The sequence below is a fragment of the Pan troglodytes genome, chromosome 16 (genome assembly GCF_028858775.2).
Source record: "Pan troglodytes isolate AG18354 chromosome 16, NHGRI_mPanTro3-v2.0_pri, whole genome shotgun sequence".
Classification (NCBI taxonomy): domain Eukaryota; kingdom Metazoa; phylum Chordata; class Mammalia; order Primates; family Hominidae; genus Pan; species Pan troglodytes.
Window position 1 is genome coordinate 68,114,639 of NC_072414.2, and position 22,963 is coordinate 68,137,601.

The following is a 22,963-nucleotide window of genomic DNA, read 5'->3' on the forward strand; positions in this document are numbered from 1 at the left end:
TCTGTTCCACACAAGTCACTCAGGCCTCCAGGCTGCTTCCATTTTGTGGCTTTTTTTTTTTTTTTTTTTTTTTTTTTTTTGAGATGGAGTCTCGCTCTGTGGCCCAGCCTGGAGTGCAGTGACATGATCTCGGCTCACTGCAACCCCTGCCTCCTGGGTTCAAGCGATTCTCCTGCCTCAGCCTCCCGAGTAGCTGGGATTACAGGCATGTGTCACCACGCCTGGCTAATTTTTGTATTTTTAGTAGAGATGGGGTTTCACCATGTTGGCCAGGCTGGTCTCGAACTCCTGACCTCAAGTGATCCACCCACCTCGGCCTCCCAAAGTGCTGGGATTACAGGTGGGAGCCACCAAGCCCGGCCGATCCTTCTTCCTCCAAGTCCTCGGAGTCTTCTCCAGTCAGTGGATAGGAAAGTGAGGCTGGGGAATTGGGCACAGCAGGTTTTTATTGGCCAGGACTGAAAATGGTGACATTGCTGTGCCCCCGTTTTATTGGCAAGAGTCAGTTGCACAGTACCAACTAGGGGCACCAGATGCTGTCAGAAGTGGTCTTTGTGCCCAAGAAGAAAACAGTCGCCTGCACAGTCACCCAACCCATAAAACAAGGCCAATGGGCTCACAACATTCCCTGCCCTTTCCCCGGTTCCACCACAGCAGGCGGCACAGCCACACTTATCAAAGTCCTTCCTGGGGGAATGCCATGCCTCCCTGGCCTGTTTTCCTGAAGAAACAAGATGATAATCTTGACCCTGCAAGCTGTAGGCATTTCTGATGGAGGAAGATGTGGGGAGAGGAAGCTGTCACGCCCCCCCCTCCATCCCCTTCGCTGTCTTTCACGTGGAGGAGCCAGAGCAGACGTGGGAGGTGGTGGGTGGTCTGATTGGGAGCCAGGGCCCATCTCCCCATCCAGGCCTCTCGCTGGACCCCATTGTCCCCTGGTTTTCTGGACCCCTGAGAGAATGCCAATGGCTCTGCGTAGGTCACTCGCTTTTGAGGCTGGGCTAGCAGCTCAGAAAAGGGGCCAAAGGGCAGGAATAGCAGGAATAAAGCCGTGGTTCCATGCTGGCTCCAGGGACGGGGCTTGAGGCTGGCTCATTCCAGAGAGCTCCTTCTTTTCCTACAGAGGCCACAAGTCCCCAGCTCAGCACAATAGCCTTTGTTACCTGGATTATTCAGGATCTCCACTGTGGAAAGTGAAATTTTTTTTAAGATGGGAAGTGATTTGTAAAACAGCCGATAGCTTTAATGACAAGCCTATTTAGCTGATAAAATCAGCCATCAGAGGAATAACTTATGTTATCCTTTTGCCATAATTTAAATTTATGGCCAACTACCAGTCATCTTCACAGTGGATGGAAAGGGGCCAAGGTCGATCTCAGCTTTACTCTGCTCCTAAATCATTAGTTTGCAACTGTCTCCTGATTTTTATTGTTACCAACAATGGCGAAACTAATGGAAATAAACATTGGATGCTATCCCAACAGCAGATGGGTTTGAAGGCAGGGCAGTCTGTGCAGACAGCACTAATAGGATGGAGCAGAATTACTGCTATTGCATTAGATACCATCGAGCTTCTGGCCAAAGTGTGCATTGATCAGGACAAGGCCCGTGTCACTTGGACTCCGCAACCGGACCATTAAAGGCGGAGAAGCGCTGGGTGTGCCCGTCCTGCCGCCCCAGTGGGTCTGACCCCTCCTGGGCTTGCATTAAAAAAGCCCGGCCCCGATGGAAGGGGCCTGACTCACTCCAGTAATGCATACTGCGGGCTTCCCTGTGGATCCCAGATGATCTGGGCAGGTTATCTGATTAGAAATACTTAGCTAATGATGTGCACTAAATGGGGCTGTGACTGCACTTTAATTCTTCCCAAGCCTAGGGATGGTCTTTTTTTTTCCCACCGGGCCCATTTGCCAATGGAAGATTTGCTTCATCGAAGCCACTGTGCACCTTCTTTTCCTAAGGCACAGGCCCGTGTGAGCCCTGGGGAGCCCCGTCCTATTGTGTTTCTTCCTGTTTTCAGCAGTTTGACTGCAAGGTGCTTCTGTGTGGATTTCTGTGGGGTTTTTTGGTATTTATTCTGCTTAGGAGTTTCTTAAATTTGCGGATTGATGTTTTTTATTAGATTTGGGAAGTTCTTGGCCATGGTTTCTTTACTCATTGTACCTGTCTCATTCGTCTCCTCTTGGAGCTCCAGTTGTACCTGAGGCCATTTGGTTATGTCTCACGTTTCTCTTAGATCCTACTCTGCTCCACTATTCATTCTCTCTCTCTCTCCGTCTCCTTTTTTAATGGCTGTAAGTTTTGATATTTTTCTATAGACCTGTCTTCAACAACCCTACTATGTCCAATCTCCTGTTAAACCCATCCAGCCAACTACTCAATTTCAGATACTGTATATCAAGATTCTAAAAGTTTGATTTGATTCTTTTTATAGAGTCTCTCTGCTGAAACACTATGCTCATTTTGTCTGTCTTTCTCCCCTATTTTTGTTAACATATTAATTGTAGTTATTTTGAAGTCCTTGTCTGTTCACTCAAATATTTACCCAGGTCAGCTTCTATTAACTGTTTTATGGCTTGATAACCACATGTTTTTCTGCTTATTTGCATGATGAATGATTCTCATGGTGTGCTGCACATCATTGATGATGCATTTTAGAGGTTGTGGATTCTGTTATCCTTCTCTGAAGAGATGGTTCTCTGGGAATGGGGCATTTTGGCAGGGAGTAGGGGATGGCCCTCAAGACAGCAGCAAGCCTTAACTGCACTTACACGTCATTCCCTCCAGGTGGGGTCCTGGAGCTGGTACAGAGCTCGTCATTGACTTGGAATTCAGTGAGTCCATTTGCCTTATTGGACACACAGTGAAACCGAGGCCCGGGGAAGAAAAGAGGCTCACCCAAAGTCAGGGCAAGGGAGGGGTGATGGGCCAAGAGCTCAGCCTCCAGCCCCTGCTTTTCCCTCTGGTGACTTTCTGTTCTCCTGGCCCCTGCTACCATCAAGCTGCCCTGGATTCTGTTGGGCTGAGTCACTTCCATCTTGCTTATAAGGCTGCAAGTTCCCTGGCTCAAGGTCTTGGGGGCTAGAAGCCAGGGGCGTGGGCTGTGGCCCCTGCTTTGCTTCTGAAGCACCATGTGGTCCTGGCCTTTTCCCCATCCTCCCTCCCAGCACAGGAGGCTCCTTCCCACCTCCGGGCCTCAGTTCCCCATCTGACTCATGAGGCCCCAATGTCCTAGGGCCCCTGGGAAACACTGTGGAGGCACATGTGGCCATGATAAGCATAGGAGGAGCCAGGAGCCCAGCTCTGAGGGTCCCGCTAGCACCTCCTGAAGCTCCCCTGGGCTGTCCCAGCCTGTGACTGGGCCAACAGCCATTTTGCCCATGTGTGCTTCCCCTCTGAGGAGTCAGTCATTCCTTCTCAGGGCAAGATGGACAGCTTCCAGTCACCCCACACCCTCTGGGTGTGAAGCTTGCCAAAATCTGTCCCCTAAGCAGGTTGTCCTCTCCCTCACCGCCATTCCAGTCCATGCCATGTGCTGATATCGCACCTCCGAGGTAATTCTCTTATCCCTCCTCTTATCTCTGTCTCCACCTTCGTCCCTACCTACTCGTCTCTGGCATGGACTGCTGCAGTAGCCTCCCACCTGGCATTCCTATATCCACTCTGGCCCCATCCAATCTGTTCTCCATTCTGCAGTCAGCATGGTCCTTTCAAAATGCCCATCTGGATCACTGTGTACCACCACTCCCACCACTCCACCCTTCTGTTTGGAGGATTCCAGTGGTTTCTGGTTGTTCTTTAAAACATCTTACTGTGGCTCCAGGCTCTGCCTGGTGGGGCCCCAGCTGAGCTCCCCAGCCCCTTACCTTCTGGCCCTCTGGCCCTTGTACACACTATGCCTCCCCTGCCATAAGTACCAGCCCAGGGCTGTGCTTGGCTCTCGGAGGCGACTTGTTCCCTGCAATGCAGCTGACAGCCCCCCTTGTTGGGGCTATCTAGGTTTTACCTGCAAGCTGAGAAAGGCATTTTCATTCCAAAACCTGTAACAGAATGTTAACATCGCCCCACCATGGTTTACTTGACTTCCTACTGAATGAATGAATGAATGTGAGAACTGCCACACACTTGGAGTTCATCTCTTTAGCTGAAACTTGCTTCTGTGTATGTGCCTACGTCTGCACATGTGGGCCTGGGGCTGGGCAAGCCCTGGCCTCTGGCTGTCTTGGCCTGAATTCCAGCGGGACCCTCTTGGGCAGCTCCATATCAATTACAAGCCATCAATAATGCATCCCTTCAGAGCAGCCAGGAAGCCATTAGCTGGCCTGCAGGCCTCGATGAGTGGCCTTGGAGAAAGTGGGCTGGGTGTGCCCATGGGAGGTTCAGATCAGCAGGGCAGGAGGGGCTCCCCCAGCAGAGCTTGGGAGGGTTGCCTTATGGGCCTTCAGTCGCCTCTGAGACCTTGCTGCCAGAGGGTTGGCTTGCACCCTGTCATCCTGCACATAAAGGCTGCCCTATAATGAGCTAGCCTCGCTTTCTCACTCTGTGAGCCCTCCAGCCACCTTTGAGTGTTTTAAGTGCTGGGTTGTTGAGGTTCAGTGTCTGAGCCCAGTGTGAGCCCAAAGTTAGGGCTGAGTCTGTGACCAGCATCGGGCTCAGTGTGTGATCAGGGTCAGGGCTCATTGCATAGCCAGCATGAGGCCTCAGTCTTTGTCTTAACTTTGGGACAGGGGTGCAGCTCAATTGGTGGTTGGATTTAGGGCCCAGTCTGAAGCCAGGGAGTTGAACAGGCTAACTGGTTTCCTGCATTGATTTGTTCATGTATTCAGCAATGTTTATTGAATGCTTCTTGCATACCAGGCAACACAACAGATAAGACCCCTGTTGGTTCGCAGATGATATTCTCCTGGGGATGGAGGGTGGCAGGGGTGTGGTGGTGCTCTCACTTGCTCACGAGAACCCATTGTGCACATTTCCCCCAGGGCGTCTTGTTGGTAGCTTGAAATCAGCCATGCTAGGAGTATGCCTTCCCCCCCCACCCCGCCCCACTGGAACACCACTGGGGGCTGAACAAGAGGTAACTGATAATCCTTTAAAAATGGTGGTTTGTTTTCACGCTGCTAATAAAGACATACCCAAGACTGGGTAATTTATAAAGGAAAGAGGTTTAATTGACTCACAGTTCTGCATGGCTGGGGAGGCCTCAGGAAACTCACAATCATGGCAGAAGGGGAAGCAAACACGTCCTTCTTCACATGGCAGCAGCAAGGAGAAGTGTCAAGCAAAAGGGGGAAAAGCCCCTTATAAAGCCATCAGATTGAGGCAGGCAGATCATGAGGTCAGGAGTTCGAGACCAGCCTGGCCAACACGGTGAAACCCTGTCTCTACTAAAAATACAAAAATTAGCTGGGTGTGGTGGCACATGCCTGTAGTCCCAGCTACTTGGGAGGCTGAGGCAGGAGAATCACTTGAACCCACGAGACAGAGGTTTCAGTGAGCCGAGATGATGCCATTTACTCCAGCCCGGGTGACAGAGCAAGACTGTCTGAAAAACAAACAAACAAACAAAAACTAAACCATCAGATCTTGTGAGAATTCACTCACTATCATGAGAAAGCATGGGAGTAACCACCCCCAAGATTCAATCACCTCCCACTGGGTCCCTCCCACGACAAATGGGGATTATGGGAACTACAATTCGAGATGAGATTTGGGTGGGGACACAGCCAAACCATATCAAGCATGATCACAAATATTTATCTGATTTCCTTCCCCAAACCCCAATGGAATGATAGTAAAGAACAAAATCATAAATGCATAAGAATTAAGAAACTATCTCTTGGACAAGTACAGTGGCTCACACCTGTAATCCCAGCACTTTGGGAGGCTGAGGAAGGTGGAGGATTGCTTGAGTGCAGAAGTTTGAGACCAGTCTGGGCAACATGGCAAGACCCTACAAAATATATCTTGTCCCTACAAAATATAAAAATAAAAAAATTAGCCGGGCATGTGCCTGTCGTCCCAGTTACTCAGGAGGCTGAGGTGGGAGGATCACTTGAACCCATGAGTACAAGGCTGCAGTGAGCTATGATCATGCCACTGCACTTTAGTGTGGCAGACAGAGTAAAACCTTGTCTCAGAAAAGAAAGAAAGAAAAAGACAGAGAAAGAGAAAGGAGGGAGGGAGGAAGGGAAGGAGGGAAGGAAGGAAGGGAGGAAGGGAGGAAGGAAAGAAGGAAGGGAGGAAGGGAGGAAGGGAGAAAGGAAGGGTAGGTCTCTGTCCATCATGACAAACTTGTCTCAAAAAAAGAAAGAGGGAGCAGAGAAAGAAGGAAGGGAGGGAGGGAGGGAGGAAGGAAGGAAGGAAGGAAAGAAGGAGGGAAGGAAGGTCTCTTTAAGTCTTGTCCATCAGGACAAAGAGGAAAGAGGTTTTAGTGAATTGGGGGGAAATGGAGACTAGACAAGAAAGTGGTAACTGATTGAACAGAGTGGGGAATGTGTCACTAAAGTGCTCACAGAGGAGGACAGTGAGGGAAATGGGGTACTTTTCCCCTCGGAACCCCTGAGAGTCTGGGAGGAAGGGGGTGTAGTGTGAAGCTGACACTGGGTGGGGGTGGCTAAAGGTCTGCATGCATAGTATTTGAGATCCCAAGACACCCTCCCAAATCCTGCATGGCCAGGAGACTGAGCTCCCCCACCCTGCAAGAGTCAAGGGGTTTGTCCTTGGGAGAAAATGAACCAGGGGGCTCTGCATGTGGGCACTGGGTTAGGCAGGGACCTGGGGAAAGGTGGAGGGCTGAAAATGAGGATTAAATGAAAATCTTTCCCCCTAAAAGTGGGACCCTCTGCCCTATTCCCCTGCCCTACTCCCAGCACAGAGGCAACCAAAATTATAGCCTCAGGCAGGAAGCTGAAAACCTGCAGTCCCAGAGACCGAACCTATAGACACTGACATTGGGAGGCTGTCCAGTGCCAGGTTGCTGCCTGGCCACCCTGTTGTTGGTGAATGCTTTTAGTTGTATGTGTTTTACTTTCATAAAAGTAAAATCAACAAAATATTAAAATAAATACACAATAATATCAGAAGGTGATAAGTTCAATGCAGAGAATTCAGATAGGCTGATGCGACTGACTGCCTGGGGGGCTGCCCTAGGTGGTGGGTCAGGGAAGGCCCCTCTGAGGGGGGCCACCATGTGATCTGGGACAGAGGAAGCAGCTGAGAACACGGCCCTGAGACCAGCGCATGCTTGGTATCTTTACAGAACCAGAAGAAGGATTGCGTCTTGGGGTCAGGTCACGGGAGAGAGGATGAGACAAGTTGGTCAGGTGGGCAGGGCCAGATGGTGCACGTGCTTTGTAAGCCAAAGCTAAGGAGCTCGGGCTATCTCCCAGGTGGGGTGGCGAACCATCGAGGTTTATGGACAGGAGTGTCATGATCTGACCTGGGTGTGGGAGAGTCCCCCTGAGTCCTGTTGGAGTGATGGCAGAGGGACGCAGAAGCCACGGCTGTAGGGGCCAGAGCTGGCAGTGGAGGTGGAGGGAGGCGGGATAGCTGCTGGACTTGGGGGATGGATGGGATGTTGGGGTGGGGGAAAGGGATGAAGCAAGGAAGGTGATTGCATTTTTGGCTCCAGCTAAAATGAGATAAAAACACTTGAGGAACAGGTTGGGAGAGACAGTGAGGAGTCCTGCTTTGACCAGATTGATTTTGCAACTCCTGTGAAAGTGATACTGTCGTGGAGGCATTGGCGGTGAGAGTCTGACACCCCAGTTTGAGGGGTCAGGGCTGGCGAGGTGCATTTGCGCGGCATTGGTAAGTAGGTAACCTCTTAGGCAGGGCGCCCGGGCGTGGTATTTCTCTGTCCGCCCTCCCGACTCGCTCCGTTTAGAAGCGGTGCGAGGCGTGCGGGGAACACTAGGTGGCGGTGAAGGCTCTCCTTCCCGCGAGCCCGCGGCCGGGACCTGCAGTGTCAGACCCAAACTCCTCGTTGGCCCAGATGTCCCATGAAGGCCCTGGCGCGTGAACAGCCATCTCAGCCACAAACCCAAGAGGTATCTGGAAGCCTTTCCAAGAAGCTTTCCCCAACAGAAAGTAAAACAAAATTAAAATGTGTGCAGCTTTTACAAGGCCAGGTTGCTGCCTGGCCACCCTATTGTTCGTGAATGCTTTCAGCTGTGAGTGTGCTTTACCTTCGTAAAAGTAAAATCAACAAAACATTAAATACACAATAATATCAGAAGGTGATAAGTGCAATGCAGGAAATTCAAATAGGCTGCCACGCCATCTGGGAGAAAGCCCTTAAGAGGAAGCAACCCAAGTCCTCAAAGAGGTGAAAACCCCATTTTACAGAAAAGGAAACTTAGGCTGGAGAGGTGACGGGACTTGCTCAAGGCCACAGGGCCAGGAAGCCACACGGCTTGGACTGAATCGGTCTGGTCCTGGGTGCCTCCTCGTGGAGAAAACGAGCCAGAGTTCAGACCAGCGGGCAGTGACGCCAGGATGGGGTCCCCCAGGCTGGGACGCGGGCCCTGGGTGTCCTGAGGTTTCCTGTTCTGAAAGAGGCTTTCATGTTGTCGAGCACCCCTTGGGGTCACACATCTGGGCGAAGAGCTAGAACTGAATTTGCACCCAGGGCTCCTGACTCCCCGTCCAGTGGCCTTTCCACAAAGGAAACACGTTGTGTTTCCTCTCCCGGGCATCCGTGAGATGGGGGCCAGACTGCAAGGCACCTGAGACGCAGGATCGCACAGGTTGGAAAAGGCTCCGCAACCCTAAGAAGCTCTTGCGAACCGCGATGCTGGGAGATTCCTAAGGAATCATCCAGCTGCGGGAGGCTCAGCCCAGTCCTCCCCACCCCGCCCCCATGCAGGAGCAAAGCGCCCAGAGGTCAGGCTGGAGGCCCCCGCCGGCCCCTCGCCGCTGATTCAGCCTTGCCCGTCTCCCTCCGCAGTTTGAGATCCGGCAGCTGCGCGCGCACCTGGCGCAGCAGGACCTAGACCTGGCTGCCGAGCGCGAAGCGGCGCTCCAGGCCCCGCACGTGCTCAGCCAGCCGCGCAGCCGCTTCAAAGTGTTGGAGGCCGGCACCTGGGACGAGGAGACGGCGGCCGAGAGCGTCGTGGAGGAGCTGCAGCCCTCGCAAGGTAAGCCCGGGTCTCCACCCGGCCCCAGAGTGTCACGGCCGGGGATCCCCCTCGCCTCCCTCTCGCGCCCCGGGACTGTGCGCAGAGTGGATGGGGTTCCTTTCAGGTGTGTGCCCCTCCTTCACTCGTGATTGGGGGACACGCTCAGATCAGTAGCCTCGGTACTGCCTGTCAGAGCCCAGGAGAGAGCATGTAGTCCAGCCACCGACCCAAACTAGAAATGACTCGTCCCCATTTCATGCCTGTGGCCACTGGCGTGCGTTGTGTGTGGTGTCTTCCCTGTCCTCGCGGTAGCCGGAGGAGGAGGTGTGACTTTTCTGTTGTATGGCTGAAGAAACCGAGACCCAGGAAAGCCGTCCAAAGGCGCATCGCTAATAAGTGGCAGAGCCAGGCTTCCAGACAGAGGTCTGGGGCTTCCTACTGGACTACCACCTACTGGGGCCCAAACAAGTCCAGGCCCGGGGCCACAGCAGCCCAGAGCTTGAGCCTTGCAGACGGTGAGAATTCACGAGACGGTGATGTTGGTGGAGATGGGAACACGAGCGATAGCCCAGGGTAGGGTCCTGTATGGAAGGGAGTTATTTCGAGATTCAAATCCCAACTCTTCTATCAGCCAGTTATGTGATGGGACTCTCTTGGGGCCTTAGTTTTGCCAGCTGTCAAATAGGAGCAGTACTGAGGCTTCCTCACAGGGCTGCTGCGAGGCTCAGAGGTTTCGGGAATTGCACGGGGCCACCCAAGCCAGGAAATGGTGGTACTGGGCTGGGAACTCGGGCTGTGGGACCCAAAACCCCAGCTTCATCCAGGAGCCACTCTGCCTTGGCATGCCGTGTCCCCTGCAGGGCAGTGAGGACGCAGCCGGGCAGGCTGAGCAGGTGGGGAGGCAAGAGGCCTGAGCTCCAGCCTCTGCCACTCCTCAGCTCCATGACTGGAGGCTTCAGTGTTCCCTTCTGTAAAATGGACTCTTAACTCCAGCTCTGTCTGCCTCACAGAACTTACGAGGAACCGATGGGTGTGAGAAAGCTCTGAGGGCTGTAAGGCACTGCAACACTGCAAACAGCTTTTGGGAAACGAATGGTTGCTTTTTTTTTTGGAGACAGGGTCTCACTCCTGGAGTGCAGTGGTCTCATAATAGTTCACTGCCACCTCAGACTCCTGGGCTCAAGTGATCCTCCCACCTCAGCCTCCTGAGTAGCTGGGATCATAGGTGTACACCATCTCACCCAATTAATGTTTTTATTTTTGTAGAGGTGGGGTCTTGCTATGTTGCCCAGGCTGGTCTCAGAGTCTTGGCCTCAAGTGGATCCTTCTGCCTCAGCCATGGAAAGTGCTGGGTTTATAGGCATGAGCCACTGTGTCCAGCCACTCTTTTGAGAGATCTTCAGATCTTAGAAACATAGGATTTGGGGGCTAGAGGGGATTTCTGGCTCCAGCCCTTCAGCTGATGTGAGAATCCCCTCTATAACTCCCTGCCATGAGCCATGCAGCCTCAGCTCGCCCTCCTCTAAGAATAAGTGCTTCATACCTCCCTGGGGAACCCACCCCACCTCCACATGGCTCTGCCTGTAAGAAGATTCTTCCTCAGACTGCACTGAGGCCTGGTCCCCTGCCCCTGCCTCCCCACCAGCTGTGGGTTTCACGCACAGGCAGTGCCATCCCAGCTGAGACTGTTTAGAGATTGTTTCTCCTCCAGGGACCATCACCTGCATTCCCACAGCCAATCTTCGGGGACGTGCTCTCCAAGTTCTTGATGTACTGCCTCCTCCCAGAGCTCTCCAGTGTTTTGGTCCCTCTCAGAGTAATATCCACAACTGAATGCAATTACTGGGGCGCTGCAAGCCCAGGGCAGAATGTTGAGGGGGCCACTACTGCTTTTTTTTCCTGGACCCGGGTCCCCACGATGCAGCCAGTAGGCTCCTGAGTTTGTGGGGACCACTTGGCTGAGCTCATAGCTGACCCAGTCTCACGTGCTCCCCACACAGCTCAGCTGAGCCACGTGTCCCAGCAGCCCAGCCTTGGGCAACAGGCTTTTTGTAGCCTCGTGCAGAACTTCACAATCATCAGCGTCCAGCTGTAGCTTGTTTGATTCCTGCCTTTACTCCAGGGCTTGGTAGGTCCTGATTCACAACCCATCGCCAATTCCTGATTAGTTGAAACAGCCCCCTTCTTCATCTTCATCGTTCAGCCTTTGTTATGTCTGGACCTTGCCCAGCTCCCTGCCCTCTGCAGTCTCCCCTCCCCCACCATACCGTGATTGTTCCAAAATCTTTCATGCCACTCCCCGACTTCCGCCTTTCCTGGTTCCCTGTGTCCCTCAGGAGAAAGCCCACGCGCCTTAGGCTGGTGGATTAGTTTGCTAGGACTACCATAACAAAATGCCACAGAATGGCTAGCACAAACTAGAGAAGTGTATTGTCTCACAGTGCTGGGGGCTGGAACCTGAGATCAAGGTTGGGCACGGTTGCTTCCCTCTGGGGGCTGGGAGTGAGAATCTGTCCCAGGCCTCCCTCTGGCTCCTGGTGGCGGCTGGCAATCCTCGGCATCCATGGCTTACAGTAGCATCACCCTGCTCTGCCTTCATCTGCACATGGCGTCCTCTCTATGCACATGTCTGGGTCTAGATTTCCCTTTTTTATAAGGGCCCCAGTCATATAAGGACCTCATCTTAACTAATGACATCTGCAACCGCTTTCTTTCCAAGTAAGACCACATTCTGAGGTACTCGGGGTTACGGCTTCAACATGTGAATGAAGAGGGGGTACCCATTCAACCCTTAAGAGGGGGCAGGCACATAAGACCCCTGACGATCTTGCCCCGGGCTGCTTCCCCAGCCTTATCTCCTTCCACCCCAGCTTGCCTTTCATTCTGGAGGAATGGAACAACCTTTAGTTCTGTAAATGTTCTGTACGGTTTCTGAGTCTCTGCATGCTGTTCATGGGATGGCCCAACCTGCCTACCAGACTTCTCTTCATGCTTAGAACCCATCTTAGAGTAAGCTCCCAGATCTCCACACCCTTCCCTGGCAACCTTACACCGACTCCCAGGTCCGGATCCTGCCCCACTGCCAGGAGCGTTTATGTGTGTCTCCCCTCTAAACTTACTTCAGGGCCTGCCTCAGTCAGGTCTCCATAGAGTTTGTTGCATTGAATGTAATCTTCAAGCCGGTAACTGATCAAAGAACAAAATAAGGCTGTCTGACATCACTTGTTCTGGTGTGGAGCCCTGCGTCTTCTCTGGGAGCTGAGGCCAGTCAGCAGTAGTCCACCCCATAAACCCCACTCTTGGCTTTCAGCCCCTAGGCTTGTGCTTGTGGAATCCACCTTCTTATTCTTTTTGAAAGTTCTTCTGGAAGGTGGGAGCAACTTTTGCCCACTTCGCCTGGCTTCCTAAGGATGAAAGGAGCGGATTTACCATCTCAGCCCATTTCAGGATCTTCCTCTGTGACAGCCTCCTGGCTCTGCCCACAGCCCATCTTGAGGCTGCACCTCAACTCACCTGGGGCTTGGGCCTGCCCCGTGTTGTTCTTTCTGCAGGTCTAAGCACTCCCGGTACAGCCGCTCTCCGCAGCACCTCCTCTGTCTCTCTCATCAGGGTCATTGGCTTTAGAGCTAACAGCACAGCCCTTGTTGTCCCTCAGCCAATGACCTATAAGACCCTGAATGCCAGATGCCACATTTGAGCCCACAGGGGAGCCAAGATCTGGGCTTGGAGGTTCCACAAAGAAACCAAGCCTTTAAAATACTCGTGCACATTCTAGGAGTGCTCTGAAGCTTTCAGTCCTGCCTGGCCCTCCTGCTCCTCCTCTCTCTGCAGCCCCCATAGTGGGCAACTTCCAGGAGGAGGAGGAGGAGGCAGGGGCAGAAGGGAGAAAGCAGGTCAGAGTCGAAGGCCACTTGGGGGAAACTGATAGGCTATGTGTCACCAGCAGGATGTCACGGGGTCTGCAGTGTCCCTGCTAACCCTCCTGGAAACTAAGGTAGGGGATATCTGGATAGGGCAGGCCCAGGCCTCCCATAGAGGTGCCAGACACACACCCTGGGAGCAGGTGCAGATGCTTCTCTGTCCAGCCCTGGGATCCCCCTGCCCACTCTTCCCTGCTTCTTCTGGGGTGTCTCCTGGGTACCTCCCGGCTCTGTGGATACTGCCTGCCCCAGCCTAGGCACATTGTTTCACAGCCAGCCCCAGAGCATCAACAGCAAAGCCAATGCCTCCAAGGCAAAGGGCAGAACACAGGGCTGGCGAGGAACACGCATGATTCACAGCCTCGCATGGTCCAGGGACACAGGGCATCCCCCAGCTGATCTCTCCTTGACCAGGAACTGTGTCCAGGGAGGGATTTTCATGACATTAGAAATTATGGCTGGACAAGCTGAGAGCACTGTAGGCTACTCTGGAGATGAAGTAAGGGCAGTGCTTGTTGCTAACTGTGACCTTCAGGCCAGCGAGGCTCTGAGGCCCACCTCATGCACAGGACACAGACAATCCAGGGATTAACCTACAGACATGAGCTGTGAGTCACAGAGCCTCGGGAGGGCCGTGTGTTTTGCAGGGTGGGGGAGGGCAGCCCAGGAGGGCGGGGTGCCAGCCCCAGCCATGAGGAGGAAGCAGCTCCACAGTCTCAACAGTTGCCAGCAGGTCACAGTCAGACAACGCCAAGCAGCTTCTGTTTAGACTTGCTGTAGCACAAATCATTTTTAAAACCTAGGCTGCAGAGTTCCAGGCTTTGGGGCCTGCCAAGTTCACAGTGCCCCTGTGTAGTCATTAATACTTCTCTCCCAAATTTATTAGTCTTGAAGCTCGCCCATAACTTATGAATTACAGCCCCTGGTGGGAGTGCCACGGATTTCACCATATATCACAGGGAACCTTCGCGTCCCCCACGCTGCTGCAGTATCCAGAGACACTGCCGCAGGGGTGCATGTGGCCAGCCTGCTCTGTGCCTGCCTCTGCCGGGCAGCCCCAGGGGAGGGAGCTGAGCTGGCACCAGTGCTTGTCCTTGGAGAGGAGCGGGCCTGGCTGATCATGAAGGCAAGGCTTTCCACTGGCCTCTAAATGTGTGGGCCTGACCGCGACACTGGGGACCCCAGGAACCCCAGGGCTGTAGGACTAGATCTGAAAGAGCCTCAGGCAAAGTAGCATTTGAAGCAACCGGAGGGACATGGGTTTAGAACTGAGGTCTGGGTTTGAATTTCAACTGGGCTTTGAGCAAGTTACTTCTGTGATCAGGGCTGGCTTCATGGATGCATGACCTGTGTGGTCACACAGGGCCCTAACTTTGGTTCACTGCTCTGCTGTTACCCTCTTGAAATTCTTAATACCTTTTAAACAAGGGACCTAGAAATTATGTAGCTGGTCCTGTCTCAGTCTTAGTGTTTTCAAAATGAAACAGGTGTAGAAGTTCTTCACTGAGAAGGATTGAACATTTAGTCATATGCACAGCTCTCATCCCTTGTATACAGTAGGCGCTCAGTGAATATTAGTGCCCTCCCTTGGTGAGGGCTGCCAAGCCATGGAAGAGCAAGTTGGAGTTTAGGAGCAGGAGCCCAAACCAGGAATCAGAGCCTTGCCCTGGGCTTTGGGGCCTGGGTCTGCACAGGGCATGTGGTTGGTGCCCCATGCCCCTCTGCCACACCACAGTCCATGCAGCCTGGCCAGTCCCCACCACCTCCAGGAAGCCTGGCCCAGCTGACTCACCACCCTTTCTCTCCACCTCTGCCTCCTCGCTGGGCAGGTCGGGGGCTCCACCCAAGGGGTAAAACCCACATAATGAGCATTGGCACCACTGCACTTGACGGGCTTTAGGAGGATTAGTCAGGTTGGGTTTGCAAAGTGCTCACACCCTGGGAAGAAATGCGCCAGGCAGCAGAGAGCAGCTGCCACAGAAAGCACTGAGACTTTGGAGCCAGGGGTTCAGGGAGGCAAGGGATGGCCCCGGGCTAAACATTCATGATCTCAGGGACTCTTTCCAGTTCACCAGCAGAGTAGGCATTTGCTATCCCCATTTTATGGATGAAGAAGCTGAAGCTCAGAGTGGCTAAGGGATCTACCTAAGGCCACACAGCATGTGCCCTGCAGAGCCGGGTTGGCCCTGGGTCTGTTTTGTTCTGAAGCCTGTGTTTGTGCCCATTCTTTCCTGCCCCTCCACGGACTGCACAGCACAGTCCCTTGTGGGTTCTTCCTGTGTGTCTCTAGGACTCCTCAGGGCTGAATCAAAGCAAACTCCCGGGGGCAGGGGCTTATTCTTAGATGGAAGGTGGGCAGCCCTGTGTGAGGCCAACAGTGTGGCCCATTCCCAGCCATAAACATCTGTGTCTGCCTCCCCTGCCACCCCTTCGCTCCCAGATCCCCCAGTCTCTCTGTAGGAGGAACCAGGGTGGGCAGTGAGACTTCCTGCTGAGTGTGTGGTGACTCCATGGCTCCCTGGAGTAGGGGTGGAGGCTGGGAAGTCCCACAGGCCTCTGATCCAACCATAGTCTTCTGTCCAGTCCAGCCTAATGGCACTTGGCATATGCCAAACTCCATGCCAAGCACCAGGGAGACAGTAAAATGTGGCTTCTGCCCTCCAAGGCCCTTGGTCCCCCTCTGTGGGTGAAGACAGAACCGCAGCCCAAGTGTTCAGTTCTGGAAGAAGAGGATCCACCAGCCTGCGTGACACAAGACAACAGGCAGGCCCGGCATCAGCACCATTAGAGAAGTCCAGGCCAGCCTGGCTCTCAGACTCACGCCTTAAAGCTCACTCCAAGGCCCTGTGTGGGTCCAGGTCTGGAGCAGAGGGAGTAGGGACAGGGAGAGCAAGTGCAGACTGAAAAGACCCCTCATGGCCACCTAGGGACCTCGGCTCTGTGTCAGGCACATCCCGGGAGCAAGTAATCTAATTCATTGAACCCACAGGCAGGGCAGGAGTCCAAAGGGTAAACCATGAAGTCCAATCTAGGACTGGTCACAGGGCCAGGGGTCCCTCAACTGGTCACAGACTTGGTGGAAGTCAAAGTTGTTGGTAAGAGAGAGGCACTAAAAAGTGCCAGGGAACCAGTCACCAAGATGGAGGCCATGGAGGAGGATGGAGAAACTGAGTTCTATTTTGGACATGTTGAGTCAGAGGTAGCTGGAGGCCAGCCAGGAGTTGTCCGGGGACGGTCGGCCAGACCAGTCCGAAGCTCAGGAGGGATGTCTGGGCTGAAGGACTCAATTATGTAGGCAACACAGAGAAAGGAGAACGATCTAATACCTTGATAGACTGAGCCAGGACTCAGGATGTCTCCAGCAGGCTGACCCTCTGGGCTGAGCCCAGCAAGCTGATGTTTGCCCAGGGTGATGAGCCCTCCTTGGGGGTTACAATGAGTACAGGGTGCGGAAGGCCTGGTCTGGCCTCAGCTCCTGCAGAGAAGACCTGGGCATCCGTGCTGGCCACAAGCTCCACATGAGTTGGCAGAGAAGGGCAGTTTCTGAACAAGCTCGGAGGATGTGAGGGTGCATTAGGGCAGTGTGATCACATCGGATCTCAGGGCACTTGGCACAGTCTATTCAATAATCACGGCCTTGCAGCACAGGGGCAGGGAGATCAGTGTGTGAAGTGCGGACCCCTAGGTCTGGAGCTTTGAGAGTAAACACTAGTCCCTCCCTCCCTCCCTCCCATTCTGGTCACAGCTGGAGCCCATAGTGAAACGTTCAGGGTGGAAAGGCTGGGAAACCAGGGAGGGGTAGAGAATGCACAGGGGCTTTCCAAGGAAAGGAGACTTCCCAGGAGGGATGTGAGGGGCTTTTTAGGTGGTGGAAGGGCTGTCATGTAGACCGTGAGTAGAAATGGGCTTGTCCTTGGTACCTGTGTGGAGGGCAGGACCAGGACCTGTAAGCCTCACACATAGTAGGCCTTCCTGATTAAATGCTAATGGGCCGTTTGACCAGGAGTTGACGTCCCTGGAAGGCCCCGACTGTGCTCCCCGCAGGCAGGGACTCCTGGGCTCAATACATGGCAGAGGGTGGGCTCACTGTGACTCCACTGAGCACAGATGAATGAGAAGCTGCCCAGGAGCTGATGACCAGAGCTGCTCCACTTCCTTAGAGGTGTGCAGGCTGTGGTGGAGACAGCCCTCTCAGGCCGGTATCCAGGGGACTCCTGCACTGGGGACTGGCCAAGATGCCTCCAGTCCCTTCGCACTCCGCTGTGACTCTGTCACCTCTTGGAACTTCAGAACCATCTGCCTGGCCCCATCACAATCTGAAAGAGCCTCGCCAGCGCCATCGGGGTACAGATGAAGAAACTGAGGCCCAGAGAGGGGATGGGACCTGCTTGAGCCCCCATGGCAGGCCAGTGGCAGCACAAGGACAACTCAGCATCTGGGATTTTCTCATTTACCCTGGCCACCTCCTGCAAGTGGCTCTTGGGTTAAGGTTTCGCTGCTCTGTGGATACTTTAGCTGAGCTCATTGTCCTACTCACATCACATGGCCCTCTGGAGTCCCTGCGGGTGTGGTCTCAGGATAAAACCAAGATTGACCAGATCCCCCAACCTGGCCCACAGGGCCTGGGGGTCCTGAGCCTCCAGCTTGCAGGGATCAGTTACCCCTGGCTTCCCAGGGCAGCAGCCAGGCTAGACAGCATTGGCAGTACACACAGTGTATGGATGCCCAGCTGCAAGAAGAGTGTAGCTGGCTGATGAGGAGCAGGGCCTGGAGCCAGCCCGGGGCCCTCCCTCAACCCCAGCGTTAGTGCAAAACACACCTCTGACTGCAGGCATTTAAAGATCAAAAGAGGCCAGAAAAGCTTTTAAGAGCCAGGCCCTTCTGTGCTGCCTCCAGCCTCCCAGGGTCAGGGCAGACTGGCTTCTGCAGCTCACAGGTGTGCCTGGGAGGGGCCCTCAGAACACAGTGGGTCTGCTGACCCCATTCTTCAGAGAAGCTCCTGGGGGTGCAGACTCGGACTCTAGGGGCAGCCCTGGAGCACTTCCAGACTTCCATGGGGGAGGGAGGACAGCCCTCAGCCCTCCCATGCTGAGGGCTTTCTGGTGTCTGACCCCACCCTGGGCATTGCAGTCTCTGGTCTTCCTGCCACAGCCTCTCCCAATCACACCTGACCAAGTTCAGACCATCCTGTGGCCCCTCACTGCCTCGCTGCCCTTGCAACAAGGCCCAGCTCTTAGGATGGCTTTTGGGGTCTCCCAGCACCTGGCTTTCCTCCCACTCTCAGGCCACTCTGAAAATCTCAACTCTCCTCCCATTCCCTCCCTGCTCCTCTCAGGAGGTGAACCAAGATTCCTTATTTACTTATTTATTTGGAGACAGGGTCTCACTCTGTCACCCAGGCTGGAGTGCAGTGGTGTGATCACAGCTCACTGCAGCCTCAACCAATCCTCCCACCTCAGCCTCCCTAGTAGTTGGGACCACAGGTGTGCATCATCACGCCCAGCTAATTTAAAAAACTTTTTTTTTGTAGAGGTGGGGTCTCCCTATGTTGCCCAGGCTGGTCAATATTTAAGACCCTGTTCCCACCCCCCTTGACATGGATAGCTTTTCACCTCCCTTTCTGTTATTTGCTCAGTAATTATGTACTGAGTACCTACTGTGTGCAGGAACAGTGCAGGTGGTGGAGATCCCCAGCACCCCACCTCCCCAGGTCTGTTCCTATACTGCATGGAAGGCTGGAGCCCTCAGGTGGATCGAGCCACGGGGGGCTATCTGGATGGCACCTCAGCCCTGTGGCTGGCTGTGTCCTGCAAATGGGATTTCAGGGCTTCTCTACCAAGGGCAGTGTTTCCAGTGCCCTTGAGAAGTTTAGGCAATGAAGGCTCAGGCCATCCAGACAAGGAAAAGCCCTGATAAATTATTTCCACACCCCTCATCTCAGAGATGGGGAAACTGGGGACAGAGGGGAAGGGGTCTGTCCAGGTCAGTACTTTAAGGCAGATGCTTCATCAGAACCTGGGTCCCCCAGCACCCAGTGCAGTCCAGCCCCTGGGGCAGGTGAGACAGGTGGTCCCCATGGAGAACTAGGAGGCAGCTCCCGTCACACACACCAAGGGCTTCTGTGAGACAGCTGCCTTCTCTTGTGACCGTGGGGGTGGGGACAGGAGTATAAGTGGTAGAGAATGAACTTGATGCACTCACCCTTCTCTGTCCCCACCTCTGTAGAAGCCACGGTGAAGGACGACATGAACAGCTACATCAGTCAGTATTACAATGGGCCCAGCAGTGGTAAGTCTGGGTTGGGGCTGTTCTACATGTGCCACAACCCCAGCAACCCCTAAACCCAGAGACAACTCGGCCTGGCTTCAAAGCATGCCCATCACCTGGTGCCTGTGAACCATAACTGCAGGCAGTGCTCAAGGTTAAAATATCGGAGCTTCAGCTTCCAGCAAACTCCAGCACTGGAGCTGGGGGTCCCCAGGGGCTGAGCCTGCAGGTGCCAGGATAGGGGTGCTCTGTGATCACCCATAAGAACTGCATGTGGAACCCTGAAATTGGAAGGGGGTTGGAATCCAGAACTCCAAGTGACCTCAGTGCCCACCTGCACACATGTCAAGGTGGGCACAGTGGAGGCTGAGGTGCCATAGCACCCCTGGGTGTGAGAAGCAGCAGGCCTTGGGTACATTCCTGCTGGATGTTCTTGCACTTGAAAAAAACCTCAGGGAAGCCTAGTGGTTTTTACTTATGGGAAAAATTGAATTTTAAAATAATGCTGAGGCCTTGGGTGTCTCGTTTCTCCATAGCCCCCTTTCCAGTTCCGGGTTCCACATGCAGTTCTTGAGTTTGAATTTCGCAGCCCCCAAAACCTTGTATGCTCCATTGTAAGGCTAGAATATTATGTTGGGCCATGTGAATAATGCATTTGCATTTTTTGTTTTCCACAATTTAGCCTCCCTAAGGCCTCATCCCTCTTCTCTCCTCCCTCAAAGCCTCATCCAATATGCTGGTTTCAAAGACCACCGTCTCCAGCCCAGACCTCTCTCCCAGTCCTCCACAACTTTGGGGAGAAACCTCCCCACCCTGCACCCTCTGTAGGTCAGCCCCGTGGTACATCTCACCTAGAGCAAAGAGCTCTGAGCATCCTCTGATCCTGTGATGCATGCTAAGCAGGCTCTGATCATCCCACCCCGCAGCCCCCACCCCTGCCAGTCCATCTGAAACTGAGTCATTCCTCAGACCATGGAACCCAAGTTCCCTGCCCTGGCACACCAAGCTTCCTGAGTTAGGATGGGCTAGGTTAGGCAGCTGTGGCAAATAACCCTGCATCTCGATGGTTTAAACAAACAAAGCCACAAAAGCCCACTGTAGGTTGGCTGGGGGCGCTGCTCCTGGGTCATCACTGTTACTCCAGCACCCAGTTGACAGAACAGTCACCATCTATCCTAGAACATTTGCCAGGGTAAAGCACCAGCTCATAAAGCTTCTGCCCAGAAGTGCCACAGGTCACTTCTCATGGGTGACTGGCCAAAGCGTGTCACACGCCTACACTTGAGTTTAACAAGATGAGGCATAATACCCCTCAAAGCAGGGCAGTGATGTTGGAGAACTGGGAGGGAGTTCTACCAAGGCCTCCTTCCACAAAGGCACGGTCTCTTACAGCCTAGCCACACTCATTGCCCACCGCCCGGCTCAGACCTGCTCTCTTCAGGGCCCCCAGGTGTGGCAGAGGTTGAAGTGTGACCAAGATCCCCTCCTACCTTGCAGACAGCGGTGTCCCAGAGCCAGCTGTGTGTATGGTCACCACGGCCGCAATAGACATCCACCAGCCCAACATCTCCTCGGACCTCTTCTCTCTGGACATGCCCCTCAAGCTCGGCGGTAATGGCACCAGCGCCACCTCGGAGAGTGCCTCCCGCAGCTCAGTCACCCGGGCCCAGAGTGACAGCAGCCAGACGCTGGGCTCCTCCATGGACTGCAGCACTGCCCGCGAGGAGCCGTCCTCTGAGCCCGGCCCTTCTCCCCTGCCGCTGCCATCCCAGCAGCAGGTGGAGGAGGCCACAGTCCAGGACCTGCTGTCCTCCCTGTCAGAGGACCCCTGCCCTTCCCAGAGGGCCTTGGACCCAGCCCCCCTCGCCCGGCCCAGCCCAGCGGGCTCGGCCCAAACCAGCCCCGAGCTGGAACACAGGGTAAGTCTGTTCAACCAGAAGAACCAGGAGGGCTTCACTGTCTTTCAGATCAGGCCTGTCATCCACTTCCAGCCCACTGTGCCCATGCTGGAGGACAAGTTCAGATCTTTGGAATCCAAAGAGCAAAAGCTGCACAGGGTCCCTGAGGCCTAGAGCCTGCCATGGGCTGGGTGAGAGGAGGGGAGACAGCCATCTCAAAGCTCTCCTGGGACCCTGGAGGCTGCCAAGGGCCACACGCGGGGCCCAGGAGCCCACCTGGCCTCCCTCAGGGTGCTGCCTGCCTCCAGGGAGGCGACGCCAGGCCAGGAGGCCACAAGCTTCAGACCTCAAAGCCCAGAGCTGGCGCCTCTTCTCGCCCTGCTCAGGGGAGGGTGGTGCTCGTGGCTGGGTTTTCTTTTTAACCATTTTTACAAAAACCAGCCTGTGGCCCAGCTTCAGCAGGGTAGAGTGCGGGGGGGCCAGCTCAGCCTCTTCCGTTGCCTTCGTTCCTGACGCCCACCCTGGACTCTAGGGAACAGCACTGTGAGCAGGGGCTGTCCAGCCCCACCCCTAAGCCGTCTTTCCCAGGAATCCTGGGTGGAGTCCAACACAATCACACGGAGACCACCATCTGAGCCTATGTCATTTGTCCTCATTCTCATTCCAGCATGAGCGTTTCTGAGTCTCTTCAAGACGAATCTAGTTTTCACCTTCACAGGATATAAAGGGATCAATCTAGAGGTGGGTGGGAGGGTCCTAGAGGGCAGGGGAACAACCATTTTCCAACCTTGGCTTTAATAATAAAAACCAGCTGCACTGAGACTCCCAGTTGGTGGAGGTTTTCCTTTGATTGCTAGCCCAGGTGAGGTGTCCAGAGTGGTTCCCAGCCAGGGCACCACCATCCACCCAGTTTCAGATGCACATGGCATCCCAGGCTCCCTCCTTATCCCCTGTGAGCAGTCGTGAATCCTGGTCATCATCCCCAGGCTCCCTCCTCGTCCCCTGTGAGCAGTCGTGAATCCTGGTCATTCCACCCTCCAAATTGCTTGTCCCTGGCTCCCATCACGGCCGTGCTGAGACCCAGGCCCCTTGCCGGACTGGACTGCAGCAGCCTCCTCTTTGCACAGCCTCTGGTTTCACCCTCCCCAGTGTATCTTCCCAGGCAGCTAAGCCTCAGCGCCCCTGCTTAAAAGCCTCCAAGGGATTTTGTGTGTATGACCATCATGTGTGTATGACCATCATGTTTTCTTTTATATGGGGAGGGGGAGGGGAGTAGAGAAGACATAATTTTTTTTTTTTTTTTTTTTTTTTTTTGAGACGCAGTCTTGCTCTGTTGCCCAGGCTGGAGTGCAGTGGTGCGATCTCGGTTCATTGCAAACTCCACCTCCCGGGTTCATTGCCATTCTCCTGCCTCAGCCTCCTGAGTAGCTGGGACTACAGGCACCTGCCACCACACCTGGCTAATTTTTTGTATTTGTAGTAGAGACGGGGTTTCACCGTGTTAGCCAGGATGGTCTCGATCTCCTGACCTCATGATCCGCCCGCCTCAGCCTCCCAAAGTGCTGGGATTACAGGTGTGAGCCACCGCGCCCGGCAAGAAGACATAATTTTTTTTAAGGGCTCCCATTGCCTCAAGAGAACATTGAGTGTGACTCAGCCCCTTCGTGAGCTGGCTTGCTTGCCCCTCTGGCTGTCCTCCCATGCCTCTGTCCAGCCTGTTCTTTCTCCCCTCTACCTTGGTCTGGGTTATTCTCACCGT

The 22,963-nt window shown here is 54.1% G+C and overlaps 1 protein-coding gene across 2 annotated transcripts in view; it reads left to right on the top strand.

Annotated features, from left to right (window-relative positions):
- TMEM266 (transmembrane protein 266) overlaps positions 1–22,026 on the top strand; it is a 145,355-nt gene extending 123,329 nt beyond the window's left edge. For both annotated transcript variants that reach the window (XM_001146305.7, XM_009429597.5), the window contains exons 9-11: positions 8,948–9,137; positions 19,265–19,327; positions 20,804–22,026. In XM_001146305.7, coding sequence (XP_001146305.4) covers positions 8,948–9,137; positions 19,265–19,327; positions 20,804–21,378 — 828 coding nt within the window. In that variant the 3' untranslated portion in view covers positions 21,379–22,026. The remainder of the gene's footprint in view (positions 1–8,947; positions 9,138–19,264; positions 19,328–20,803) is intronic.
- Positions 22,027–22,963: the final 937 nt, after the last annotated feature.